The 13,341-nt window shown below is 47.2% G+C and overlaps 1 protein-coding gene across 4 annotated transcripts in view; it reads right to left on the reverse strand.

Moving 5' to 3' along the window:
• Window positions 1-2,493: 2,493 nt before the first annotated feature.
• Window positions 2,494-13,341, reverse strand: part of LOC144724628 (calcitonin gene-related peptide type 1 receptor-like) — a 153,840-nt gene continuing 142,992 nt past the window's right edge. For all 4 annotated transcript variants that reach the window (XM_078603907.1, XM_078603908.1, XM_078603909.1 and 1 more), the window contains exons 12-13: window positions 11,619-11,660; window positions 2,494-3,764 (exon numbers count right to left, since the gene is read on the reverse strand). In XM_078603907.1, the coding sequence (XP_078460033.1) occupies window positions 3,423-3,764; window positions 11,619-11,660 (384 nt within the window). In that variant the 3' untranslated portion in view covers window positions 2,494-3,422. The remainder of the gene's footprint in view (window positions 3,765-11,618; window positions 11,661-13,341) is intronic.

The following is a 13,341-nucleotide window of genomic DNA, read 5'->3' on the forward strand; positions in this document are numbered from 1 at the left end:
CAATGCAGAACCGTGAGATGACCACGGATCGGAGAGGCCTACATCCACTGGCTTCATCCAGAAGCGGATTGATCGTGGCTGATATTGATGATGATGAATATTATATGTAATTATTTATAAAAATGTTTTCCTCGTTTAATATTTCTGCATTGAGTTTTGTTCAAATGGATGTTTCTACATTGTCCTGTTTACTACGTTGAGTTTATTGAACAGTTTTATGTACGTATTTTAATCCAAGTCTCCTTTTCCAAAGAGGCTACAAGTCACAGGGGCCCTTCCCTCATCCTGGAGGTCCTTTCTATCCAAGAGCAGCCACTGTGGCACATGGAGCCTTTATGTATTCACATTACAATGTAAATCGTATTTACATAGGGCAAAGGTGCATCCCTGCAGTTGCTTGCTCACACAACTGTGCTGGTGGAAGAGCCTCAATTAGAAGGGTCTCTACATAACTCTTCCACGCTGGCGAGATGTCTTGGATGAGGTGGGAGCACCCTCAGTTTACCCCCAACCAACGCGTGACCAGCCGAGTATTTACATGCGCTATAAATATATTCCCCTTCAAAAGGCTCACGTTCTCTGTTACGCCAGGTGGTGCCGTGCTCTACTCTCCGCTCACCAGGGGATTCACAGCAGCACAGCTTCAAAGCGTCCCTACCGCTGCCCATTATGAGTCAAGAGACAGAACGAGACCTAAGCGACCTATGTCAAACGGGGATAACCGACTGCCCTTGGGCAGACCATCGCCTATTTGCCCTGCTTGGAGATTCAGGGGATAGGACGTGGAATTATTTATTATTCATGTCCTATCTCTCAACCGTCCGCCACCACTATTCGATGAATTGTCAAGATTCAGGATCGCTCCTCGATGTAAGAATCAATAATTTTTTTTCCCATTTTTGATTTGTTTCATTGTTTTTGTTTGTATCTCAGTACAATTTTGTTCAGTCGTTTAGCAAAATGTTACATGAACACATCGCTTACAATATCGTTTGCATAAAACGTAAATAATACATGTCTCACACGCGCGATTCGATGCGTGTTATCGTGAGTATAAGGATCGATTTCAATAGATTGTTGTATAATCCTTTGTGACGACAGGTCAATAAAACTATCGTACTTTTTTATTTTACCAGGTAAGGCCCACTGAGCTAAAGAGCTATTTTTCAGAAGTGACTTGGCCACAAATGATAGCTCAACGAAGTGGCTTTTCATCACGTGGAAATTTATAGCAGCCAAAAATACTCCGAACGCATTTCGATTTAAAATGTGGAGGCAAAAAACGGAGGACCCGGAGAAAAATCCACACGACCTCGAGGAGAGAGACACGCAAACTCCATTTATACAGGCGTCAGGGCCGGGATCAAACCCATGACCTCCTGTACTCCAGGCGAGGTAGTTAACATCTCGCCACCACGACGTGTCTGTAACGTCGGGCACGTGGACGGAATTGAATATGCGATCCAGATTTATGGCCAAGGGCGACCTGGATCCAGACTATGGCATCGGTGACGTACAGCAAACTGCTTCAGAGAACAATCGCCGTGCCGAACGTGTCGCGTTAGCAATTTGCCAACAGATGTTTGCTTTAATCGACCCATTAAAAGACGTGTAGCACATCTCAGACGTATGGAACACGACCGCAGTAGATTGTCGTGCATCTCAGGGATGAGAAAGCGAATGGCTTACACAGCCTGTTTGACGGTCACATTACTTACATCACGGCTACTTAACTCTGGAATTAATCCTACGCACTGCCCGACATTCAGTGTCAAGCATCGTCCATCCTATTTGTTTTTACATTAATTATCATCATCATGTTGTCACTGTGTTAACAAACAACTTACACAAACAGTTAAATTACGGGCAATGACAAAACTATATTTCAAAATTACACGATTTTGTGACTATAAATACATGTTTGTACTGCAGTTACACACAACGCATACACACATAAACTGTCTTAAATAAGTATTTTTTTTAACTCCATTTAGGAAATAAATACAAGGATCTTAATATTTTCCGTGAAAAAAACAACCACCTTCAACACAGAACGTAATCCTGTTTGTTTTTCTCTCCCTCCCACCGCACCAATCACTGTTCACATCCATCACGGACGGCATCTATGGCGTGCCCTGTTCTCATGGCGATACATTTCGCTGTTCCATTGTAATTAGCCCAATTTGCATTTTCGACACAAGCAGCTTTCAACACGACTGAACAAGCCGCGCATTTGCTCGGGAGTCCTTTGTGTAAGATGATAACATTTTTCGCCGAGAGTTCCAATTTCTTCCGCCTTAGCTCCTTTGCAACATTTTTCGCTTCTCCCACGTGACCACCACTTGCCGTCGACAAAACTGCTTCGAAAGATTGTTTCGCAAAAAAATAAGAACGTGAACGAACACCGTTACGGCACATGCTGCCCTCCGCCACTTCGTGCATTCGATCAATCTTGCGCTGCAGGATCACGGATTCCATAAATTTCGAAATGATAGATGACTTATCGCTAAATTATTTCAGAAGGGGGTACGTCACAGAAAAATTAAAACGGTACATTTAACCGTGAGTGAATTAAGCCATTTATGTAATGCGACTTTAGCACAAGGCTGGCTTGTTGTCATCATCTGACGGAGCGCACTGTGTTCTAGCGGCGGTGTTGATTTGCAAACGAGCCAAACCATAACTGGACACCAAACCTTTCACTCTAATTATTTAGATGTGCTTGGAATATTTCCCCCACCCCCCTCCCCAAACACGGCACCTCAGTGCGAGCAACACTCTTTCCATTGACGTCGCCGCTAAATAGTCACACGTTCTGACCGCTGTGCTCAATGCGAGAACAAACAAATAGCGGAGTTGCAAACCTGAATGACTTAGGCACAGGCTGTTGGTAGTGATAGTTAGGCTCACCCTTGCAGCAGCCAAAACCATCGCAGAGCTGGCGTCGAGGGCCTGCTGCCCAAGTGGAACTGAATGTTAAAAGGCGCTTGTGTCCCAAGCGGGCAGAAACATTCTGGGTACAAACGTGGGGCGGGCGGAGGGTTTTTTTTTTAAACGAACGAAAAGGAGTCCTGGCCTTCGATTTGAAATGTCTACGTGTTTATTTATTTCAAAAGCTTGCGTATGCAGGTCTTCTCTCACCGTCCTTCTTAATCAGAAACCCAAGTTTGCCGGCTCTTTATTACCGAAGACGGGGTCGGCTGGGTGACGGGGGGTGGCTCGTGGGGGGTTAATTATTTTACTGCATTAAAACCGTTGCCCTTGTTGGTGGCAGTCCTAAGCAGCGATTTAGCACTGACTGTCTATATATAGAAAACAAAATGACACTGCTGCAACTCGTTGCACTTAAATACCAAAAAGAACGCAGGTGTGCACGATGCGCGATCGTCTTGCGACGCAAACGCCACGACATCGCCACCAGGCTACGCTTTGGTCTCATTGAGCTTGAGCGCAAGCAGTTCGCTGTTGCCGGTTCTCTTGCCGCCACCACTAACGCCGCCGCCGCCGCTGCCGCCGCCACCTCCGCCAACCCCACCGACGCCCCCGGCACCGCTGGCACCAACGGCGCCAGCCACCGCTCCATTGCAGCTGCGAGCCTGGCCGTTGCCGGCCTTGACGAAGGCATAGGAGGCGGGGAGGGGGGCGTCCCCCACGGAGCCAGTGGTGCTGTAGGAGGTCGAGCGCACGGAGCAGTGCTCCACGCGCCGGCGGTGCCCGAAGCGCAGGCGGTACTGCATCCAGTGGCGCCGCAGCACCGTCTGCACCTGTGCAGGGAAGGGCGGGGGGAGGGGGCACACGGCGGGAACACAGCACAGTGGAACCGTGACGGTCAAAGCCAGGAGGTGTCGGCGGTTTGTTCGTTGCCGAACGGTTCTCCGGGTTGCTCGCAAAGAGTCGCTCGGTGCGATATCCGACGGTTCGCTCCGCATGCTGGGGAGCTCCGTCGCGAGCTCAATGCGGCTCGTCGCACGGTTACGAGTGGAAATATTTCCGAGGCGACAGGAGGCAGAATGAAGAAGCTGTTGATGACCCTCGGCAGGGGTTGCTACTGGTCGCGAGAGACCTCCGAAGGGTTTGGGCGCGCATTGAGTAGACCGAGGAGCGCGTTGTTTGGCACGACAGCCGACGCGCTGCTTGGAGCTGAACAGATTCCCGGAGAAGAGAAGGCCTCGTGGAGCCAACCGTGAGGCGTCGTGCCGGACAACGCGCTGCGGCGACCCAAGTGATTTTATTTTTGTCATCCGAGACTGTTGATTTTCATGGCAAATATTAAGCACATTAGTTTTGTAACCACCGCAACTTCATTCGACGCCGGCTTGCGCAAGGACGTAATAATTACCGCTCGTCACTGCACAGCCCAGCGCTTTGTGTCAAAATATTGCCAAATTAGAACTACGTTAGCACATTACATTGAGCAATTCTAAGTGCATCGTTTAAGCTAACTGCTTCAATAGAGAACAGCTATGAATGCACGTTTGCAGTTAATCAAAAGCACTTAACGGTGAGTTACAAAATCAATTTGGCAAAAAAGAAAATAATAGCTCCATTTTTTTTTTTTACAAACCCACGGAATTGTGCCACGCGCTGTAAGGGACAAATCGAATAAGCGTAATTACGTTTCATTACTGGGCGTAAATAAAGTGCAGAGACACTAATGCTGCCCTTAATCTGGCAGGAAATTATTTCCGATCTTAAATTATTATCGAAACTGCAGCAAAGTAAAGAACCCAGGTGATTAAAATATAGTCCGTATTTTTTTTTCCGTTTTCCTAGAAAACTGTTAACTGAAATAACTGCTAATCGAATGAACTTGTAATTTGAAAAATTAGTCTGCAAGAGGGCCGTTTCCACTGCCAAACAGAAATTATAATACAAACAAAGCCATATTGTTTGGTTCTTACGGTAAAGTAATGTAGATATAAAAGAAAAAGAAAAATAATAAAAATAATAAAATAATACTTTTACATTTTAATAAAAACCACGACGTTTCGATCGCAACACAAGCGGTCGTCATCAGGAAGAAAAAAAAACGTCGTGGTTTTTATTTTTTAGAACCAAAGAATATGAATTCCTGCAGTCACGAAAGTTTTAAGTCAAAAAATAAAACAAAGCCAGTCGAGGTCGGAATGCTCAAAAAATCTACGTCGCTGATTGGCTGAGGGCCTGGCTCAGCTTTACTTATACGCGCCCTCGGATTGGCCGAAATTTGCGCTCGCGTGCATCACGCAAACGTACCGTTGATCAAAATTTCGACGTTCGTCGAAGCCATGGGGTTCCTATGGGTAGGCGAAACGTTCACCGAAAACCCGTTAACCGATGTCACTGTTAACCGAGGGACTACTGCGCTGAACGCTCTCTTTCTAACTCCGCCTCGGGGGTCCACAACCCAGTGGATACCTGAAGCAGTCCCAAGCCTGGATACGTAAAAAAGGAGGGCCGGGCGAAAGGGTGGCTCCGATACTTTTGGCCGTGGATCAGAGGTCGCAAATGGGTTTTGATTCCTTACCCGTACCCGTTCCCCGGCCGCACCAGGGTGGCAAATGGGTACCCGTACCCGGCCGGATAAGGGTACGGGTACCCGTTCCCTACCCGTACCCTACCCGAAATGAGTGACAAACGGTTACTCACCAGTGACTCACGGCCTACCCGTACCCGTACCCGGCCGGGTACGGGTAGACGGGTATCGGGTAGGGTACGGGTATCGGGTACCCGGTTGCGACCTTTGCCGTGGATGAAAAAAAGCCGAAAGGAATCCAATTCACGTGACGACCACAGGAGAATACCGGCTCGGACGTTGTCCGGGTCAACAAAGACCGAGTCCCCTCTTTATTTTGTATTCTAGTTCCAATCGACAGAAGTACAGCAGCCCACAGGGGTAGGACAAAGTCTTAAAGGGCACCTTATACGTGTATACCCCCACCCCCCGCCACTGCAAGTGTGTCTAAATGCCATGATACACGAGGCCCAGTGGTTACAAATCTTTCGCTCATTGGACCCCCCCCCCCCCCATGAGAACAAACAATAAACTGTCCGCATTGCCAAACGAGCATCAACAGCAAATTATTAAATCATTTATATTTGGACGTTGAGATAGTGAGAGCACCAACAGGGCACGTCCAAGACCAACGTGTCCAGTGCACGCGTTTACCAAATTCCACACAACAGATAAACGCACGCAGATTTAGAATCGCTCGTGGCCACAAGCAAAGCAGTGGACGGACCAATACAAATACGCGCTCGCCATCCGCCACCAGGTGATGGTGATGGCGCTTGTGCCAGGCCAGGTGCACTTTTGAGGCCACGTGAAGTGTCGAAGGCGCACTGACAGAAGGTCACGGGACAGACCCCAGGTGCCATGGGTTGGCTGACTGAGATGACTGGCAGATGCACCAGCTGTGCCCCCCTACTGCGCCAACTTGCTGTGCATGACCATACCCTATGTGAACCTCCCACCATCATGTGAACTGTCACATATACTCCCCCCCCCCCCCCCCACACAGTGGACAGCAACTCGGGCAATTTCAGGGGAAATTGTTGCCATCAGTCGTCACGAGCAATGGTGTTTATTTTGAGCAACGATGGAAACTTGTTAAGGAAATGTCAAATGAGTGATGGGAGTTGTGTCTAGCCCACGGGTCGGCAAGCAAAATAACAAGAAGAGACATTTTTTTCGTCTTAGAATTCTGTAATAAAACTCAATATTTCAGGAGGAGCAATGCGCGTGGCGAATGCGACACGGTGGTCCTTAATAAATAACGTCACAAAGCAGTCTTTAAAGAGCTGCGGGTCTTTGCCGACCACCCCCGATGGTCTAGCCGATGAAGTGAGAGTGGAAAAATCCCTGCGGATGTGCTGCAACAGCTCTCCAACGCGTTTTCAGGTGGCAATGCGTTCTGTCGGGCACGATGTCCAACGTTTCGCTCCATGGGCTTGGGAGCTTCTTCAGCAGCACGTGGTGCAATAAAAAAAATATATAAACGTCCGAGAGGAATGAAAACAGATTGTTTAAAACTGCCTTCGATGAACAGTGATTGGTCTGAGAATTGTTTTTTTACCCTTTTATCTGGCAACAAAACTGACACCTTTTTTACAAGGAGTCATGTATGCATAGACCACAATACCTGCAGTCGTAATGCAAACAAAAAACATAACTCTGATAATGTATGCACTGTCCTTGAAGTTGATTGGTCCACACCCGAGACAGCTTTCCTTAGAGCCTAGTCTCACATGGTGTTGGACCAGATGACGCCAAAAGGCGCACTATGCAAACATGACTCCTTGTAAAAAAGGTGTCAGTTTTGTTGCCAAATAAAAGGGTAAAAAACCAATTCTCATATTTTGTTACTTGCAAAGGAGGTTCCAATGGTGTAAGTGATTGGTCTACAGAGCACACAACCTCGGGTAATCAGCCGTGTGACCTTTGTCTCTGATGTGACTAGAAGTGGCCATCCCCGGTTGTCCACTCAGGGTAGAATTGCAAATTAAATGTGTCCAGATATGGGCAACAACATTTTTGAAACAAGAAACTATCGCTTGTGACCATTGCTGGTAACAATCGCGATAAAAAAAAAGCCATCCCAAATGCATCAATGGCCTTAAGGTAGATGACCCAATTGCTTAATTGTGATTTCACGTAGCAATCATTCCCCCCGACTGGCAAGGCTAATGCCTACATTACAGTCCGGTGCTGAAATCGCTTTGTACTGCACAGGGACAAGCTCCCTAGAAAGGGGTCCCCCCCTCCCCCCAGGCCAACAAATAAACTGCGATCCGAGACGTTTCGCCATGGTATGGGCCAAATAGAAATGCAAGTATTATTATATTGTTGTAGACAGCCCAGTAGGAAGCTGCCATGGTGTAATGTTTAGCACATTCGTGGCGATACCGTACAGAGGTTGCCAGTCACGGCAGTTGAAATAAACGTTGCCAGCTTCTCAAATGCCCTCCGCCTCTGTCCACCCAGCAGAATAAATTTGCAACACCGCAAACCGAGTCGGTCGGAAGGTCGCGTTATGCGGTGAGATGAAACGAGGGCCACTCCCTCGGGTCAGCGCGGAAGAGCAGGCCAAATACCCTCCAGAGCTGCCCCTGGAGTGTGTGCGTGTGGAACGTCTTTCGCACCATGAGTAGACAATCATGCCCATCGGAGTGGAGTCCCTTCCGCCAGCAGCGGCGTTCGCGAGCCATCACGAGGAGGGGGCGGGGGCGGGGGGGTCACACCTTTCCGTGCTCTTAGGATGACAGAATGAACGACGATTCACCTCGGCTGCACTTGCCGTTGAGGAATGTGAAACACAAAAAAAAACGGGCAAGTGGCTGGGGGGGGGCGTGGGAGAGAGACGAGAGCTGTCCACGCGGGACCCGTGAAAGTGGCGCAACGCTCGGGTTTCACAAATGTACCGTTCGTTCAGACACCCACACAAAGGCAAACATACCTGCCCCCCCCCCTCCTCCTCCTATTTATAAACTGTGATCGGCGAGCACCTATTAAGGCCAGCGCCGCACGCCAGAAAGGTGGCTTGGTCAGCACCTACGCCTTGGCCACCTTTGTCCGATTCTTTCTGATTCTTCGTCTGATTTTGTCTCTACCCCCCCCCCGCCCGCAGTCGTACCAGCCGCCCCATTTTTCGGTCGAGTAAACAATCCGCTGCCGTGTGAGGGCCTCCCCACGACCCCCGCGCTTGCGTCGTGGTGGTGATTTCACCAAACTTGGCCATGTGGGTCGGCACAGGTGAGGAGCATAGATTTGGGAGTATAGTACAGTACAATTTTATTCTGCACTGCCCTTGGCTGCCCACAACTGTTTTTTTTACGCAGAGAGGATCACCTAATCAAGCACTGTCCAGGTTAAAGCCTGCTTTCATTTCTATATCTAACGAGATCGGGCGAAAATCCAGGTGATTTTGATCATAGGCATTTTCAGGCTGCAATCGAAATTTGTCAATGATGTCAGTGTTCAGGAATCAACAAGGCGGGTCTCTGGAAACGTAGCACATTGCGCAGATCACTGAACAACCCTCACACGCGGACACATGGACGCACACATCCGTGGTAAAAGTTAGGATATCACTGGAGAATGAAAATGAAATCTTGGCGAGCGAATAATTATCTGTAATAAGAAGGGTGAGGGGGGGGAAGAAGCTAGTTTGATGGTTCAGTGATTGTAAAAGCCCATCATTTTTACAGCGTAATTTTTTTTTTGCAACTTGACCTCATTATAAGAAGAGCCAGGCCACGTAAATGGATGTCGTTGAGGATAACAGGCAGCAGCAGCATCCCACATTCACCCTGGTGTGCTGCAAGAAGGGCTGGTTGTATTGTTCGTGCGATGGGGCACTTGGCTCTACAGCGGTAGGATCACTGATTAAAGAAAAATAATATCTCCACTCTCAACTGATTTGTTAATTTAAACATATCATCGTGACTGCATAGGTTTTTCGCGATCGTGCCGTACAGCCCCGGCGACGAGTTTTCGCGGTTGCGCTACAACGTGTTGGTCCGCGCGAGGTTGACCGACGTTTTTGTCGCGTGCCTCGTCAGGAACTGAATGATGCAGCTCCTAGGACGTGCGGTGAAACGTCGGCTTGTGCAGCCGAATAACACGCAGTACAACCAGAAAGCACATCGGAGACAAACAATGTTTGGGAAGGGGCAACAAATGGAAAAACAATATAATACAGGGTGTGCTTAAAAAAAAATGTTAACATTTCTGAGGATTTGCAACAATACCACAATAACTGTGTCTCCGGGCTCTGGAGACCACCTGGAGAAGATTCCAGGCACGTGTTAACAATGATGGCGAACAAGTGGAGACTCTTTGAGTTGTTGAAGCTATTAACATAACATTTCTTTTTAATCATGTTACAGTGTATTATCAGGTTTCTTTCCATTAAAAACGAAAGTCCCATATAAGTGTTATCATTTTGTTTTGAAGCACCCTGTATTAGTATTGAAGGCAGATCTGAATCAATAATTTTAGGACAAATGTCGCACAAGAAGAAGAAGACAAGCTTTCAATCAGTGCGTATTGCCAGCCATGACATATGGATCAGAAACATGGGGTACCAGCAAGGACAATGGAAGAAAAGTCTCCGAAGAATTGTGGAGAGATGCAATTACAAGGAGAGGTACAAAGAGGAACCCATGGATCAGGAAGTAAACAAATCAGAGACAATGCATTGAGTGGGCTTGCATCTCCAGAAAGGATGATGGCTGATAGACTAGTCTGGTGAGAGAATGGCTGTAAAAGGAAAAAAAGAAAACATTTCCAAGCAGACATTTTAAATCTCGATTTACAAGTGGATAGCTCCAGTGGCTTCCTAATATCGGAATGAAGAACGTTCCAGATGGACGCAGAAGCGCATCTGAAAGTGCGTGATGCAGTGACCGTCTTTGTTCAATGGCAGCCCAAAATTACTGCAAAGATGACCGGAGTTTGCGTGATCGTTTATGCTCCTTGACGAAATCAGCGAAATATTGTGGTTAATTCGTGGCAAGCACTTCGTGTGTAATGAGTGCGACCTTACAATGTATCCATTCGGCAACCGGAAGCCAATGCAAATCGGCGAGCACTGCATGGGCATGGTTAGATCTCGCAGTACCCCGTGACGAGACGTGCAAGAGAATGTTGTACACGCTGGAATGAGCTACGCTCATGCGTAGGAGTGAGATAAACTGCGGCAACGCTGGGCCGAGGGATGGCGGCAGAAAGGGGAGGGCTTCACTGACAGGGGATAGACCATAGCTCCATTATGACGATGATTACCGTGATATCATAAATTTCATGTAACAATTTGCCCTTTTGTTATTTGGACAAAGTTAGCAGCTGTCCGTCTCGCCTGTGCAGAGCGATGGAGCAGTAGTTTAGCGGTCTGTGTTACACAACCTGGGATAGATTTCGGCCGCGGCTGACATCAGTGTCGAGTAGTGTCAGAACCGGTCCTGGGCCTAGACGAGGTCAGAGTTGGCCACACCGCACCCTCGTGCGACTTGTCGGTCTTAATAGGTGTTCACAAACAGCACTTACCACCCCAACAGTCTGGCAGATGCCACAGAGGGGAATCTTTATCTGCCGGTTAAATAAACCTAACTTTTGCTAAATTATGCAATGCTGGACTTAAACGCATGCCACATCAGCCTGAAACATTAAATCTTCTCGAAAAATAAAATCGGCGAACTTCAGTAAAAACATCTTTGATTCTGAAGACAGATGTATAGAGACGTATGGAAATAGCAAACCCACTCAGGCGTACGCACACGAATAGAGAAATAATGAGCAGCTTTGAAATATTTTATAAAGCTACAGACGAACACATTTTAAACAAAATTCCGCCGAGGTTAAACCTAGGCCATTATCGTACGCAAGGGGAAGCTCTGATATCTACACTTTCTCCCCCAGGATCACCGTAAGAGTAGGTGCTACACTGTTATAATTCAAGCTGTGAATGTAATCCCAAAAGCGTGTGTGTTCTCCGTTCTCAACAAATCTGTTAACATAAAAGAGCACTTCAAGGCCATTTGCGAAACACATTGTGCACGAGGGTATTCGAAATTATTTTTTTTATCTCACAGTAGATCAAATGCACTCAAAAGGACACTTCAAAAAGATAAAGCATTACCTCTCCGTTGAAGAAGCAAAATATAGTGGCCACCAGAAGACCCTAGAAAGGGAAGGGGGGTGGGAGGGGGAAATGTTTTAACAGCGCTCCAAGTCATTCATCCAACACCATGCCAACTTTTTTCATCACCTGGACATGCTCGCAACTTAACTTGGAAGATAAAGACACACTGTGATGATCCTTCCCATACCAAATCCCTCTTCGCCGCTCATCTCCTCTGGATCTGTGCTCCAAACAATGTTGTGCAGAAAACATCATTGGCTTTTAAAACAGGTTGTGTTCATGCAATGATATCTTACATAGTCATTTACAGCCCTGTTTGTCGATCAACTTCCGAGTGAAAATCTCTCCGAGGCCATGTAATTCCTGGGGGTTTGTTTAACTATTCTTCACCACGCTGGTCAATGGAGATCTGTGAAGGCAGGGAGTTGCCCCAGATATCACTCAACCCCGGGTGTTATAGCCGTGGCCAAGAATTCATGCTCAGGTTGCCTGGCTCGTAGTGTAGCGTGCTGACCACTGCGGCACCGCTCCCCACCACAGAGTGTTTTGTTATTTGAAATGACATAAATTATAGATTACAAAGTGGACATTTAAAGGGCACTCTTGAAGCAATTTCTTGTAACTCTGAATAATGTAGGAATGGCAAGTGCATCCTAATATTAAGCAGTGAAAAGGACACTAATAGTGAGGCATACATTATTTAGCACACGGAGAGAGTGAGAAATGTTGACATTTTCCCTCGTGCAACTCCATTTCTTTTCTTCAAATCCAGATGAAGCACAACCCTAATAGGTGGAGAGAGTGGGGCACAGCGGTTTGGCGCACTGCACTACGAATCCGGGTAACCTGCATTCAGTTCACAGACATTGACTGACATCAGTGGCGAGTGATATCAGAATCAGTTTAAGGCGTAGGCTTTTGCGACTAATATCATCCATAATACAGGTTTTTTTTGGGTTCGATCGCGTAAATAGAAAACGTGTTGTTAAACCGGCCACCGCCCGACACAGCCAACTAGTAAGGTTTGTCACGTAAACAGAATGTGGCCAATTCGTTACTAGTACAGCACACCGGAGTGTTGGAGAGCCAGGCCACAACATTTACAATCTGAGTACGACGTTTCACCAGTAATTACAACTGGCTTAATCAGGCGATAGCCAGATTTGTGGAGAAGTCCACCTGTTTCGTTCCTTATATCTGAATCAGTGCTGGGTCCCTTCTTCACAAACTCTATAAAATAATAAACTAAGCAATTTTTTTTTACCAGGTAAGGCCAACTGAGCTATATGGCTCTTTTTCAGAAGCGAAATGATAGCTCGACGAAGGGGCTTATCATGTGGAAATGTATTGCAGCCAAATACTTTTGTAAATCTGGAGGGAAAACCCCGAGGACCTGGAGAAAAATCTACGCCACCACAGAGAGAGACACGCAAACTTTAAATATGCTGGCACCGTTAGCGTCGGGATCGAATCCACGACCTCCTGTATGGCAGGGGAGGTAGTTAACATCTCGTCACCGTGACCACACTTCCTCACGCATTGACCAGCGTGGTGAAGTATGGTCATACAAACCCCAAAACAATTCCCTTTACCTGTCCGCTACTGGACGAAAGCACCCGCAAGGTGGTCAAGGTCTGTTAATTCTTACCATGAATATCATAGTAAACAGACAAAGCTTTGAAAATTCACCGGTTCAGCACGTAACACAACAACAACGATG

This window comes from Lampetra planeri, chromosome 21, assembly GCF_965212315.1.
Source record: "Lampetra planeri chromosome 21, kcLamPlan1.2.h2, whole genome shotgun sequence".
In the NCBI taxonomy this organism is placed as follows: Eukaryota; Metazoa; Chordata; class Hyperoartia; order Petromyzontiformes; family Petromyzontidae; genus Lampetra; species Lampetra planeri.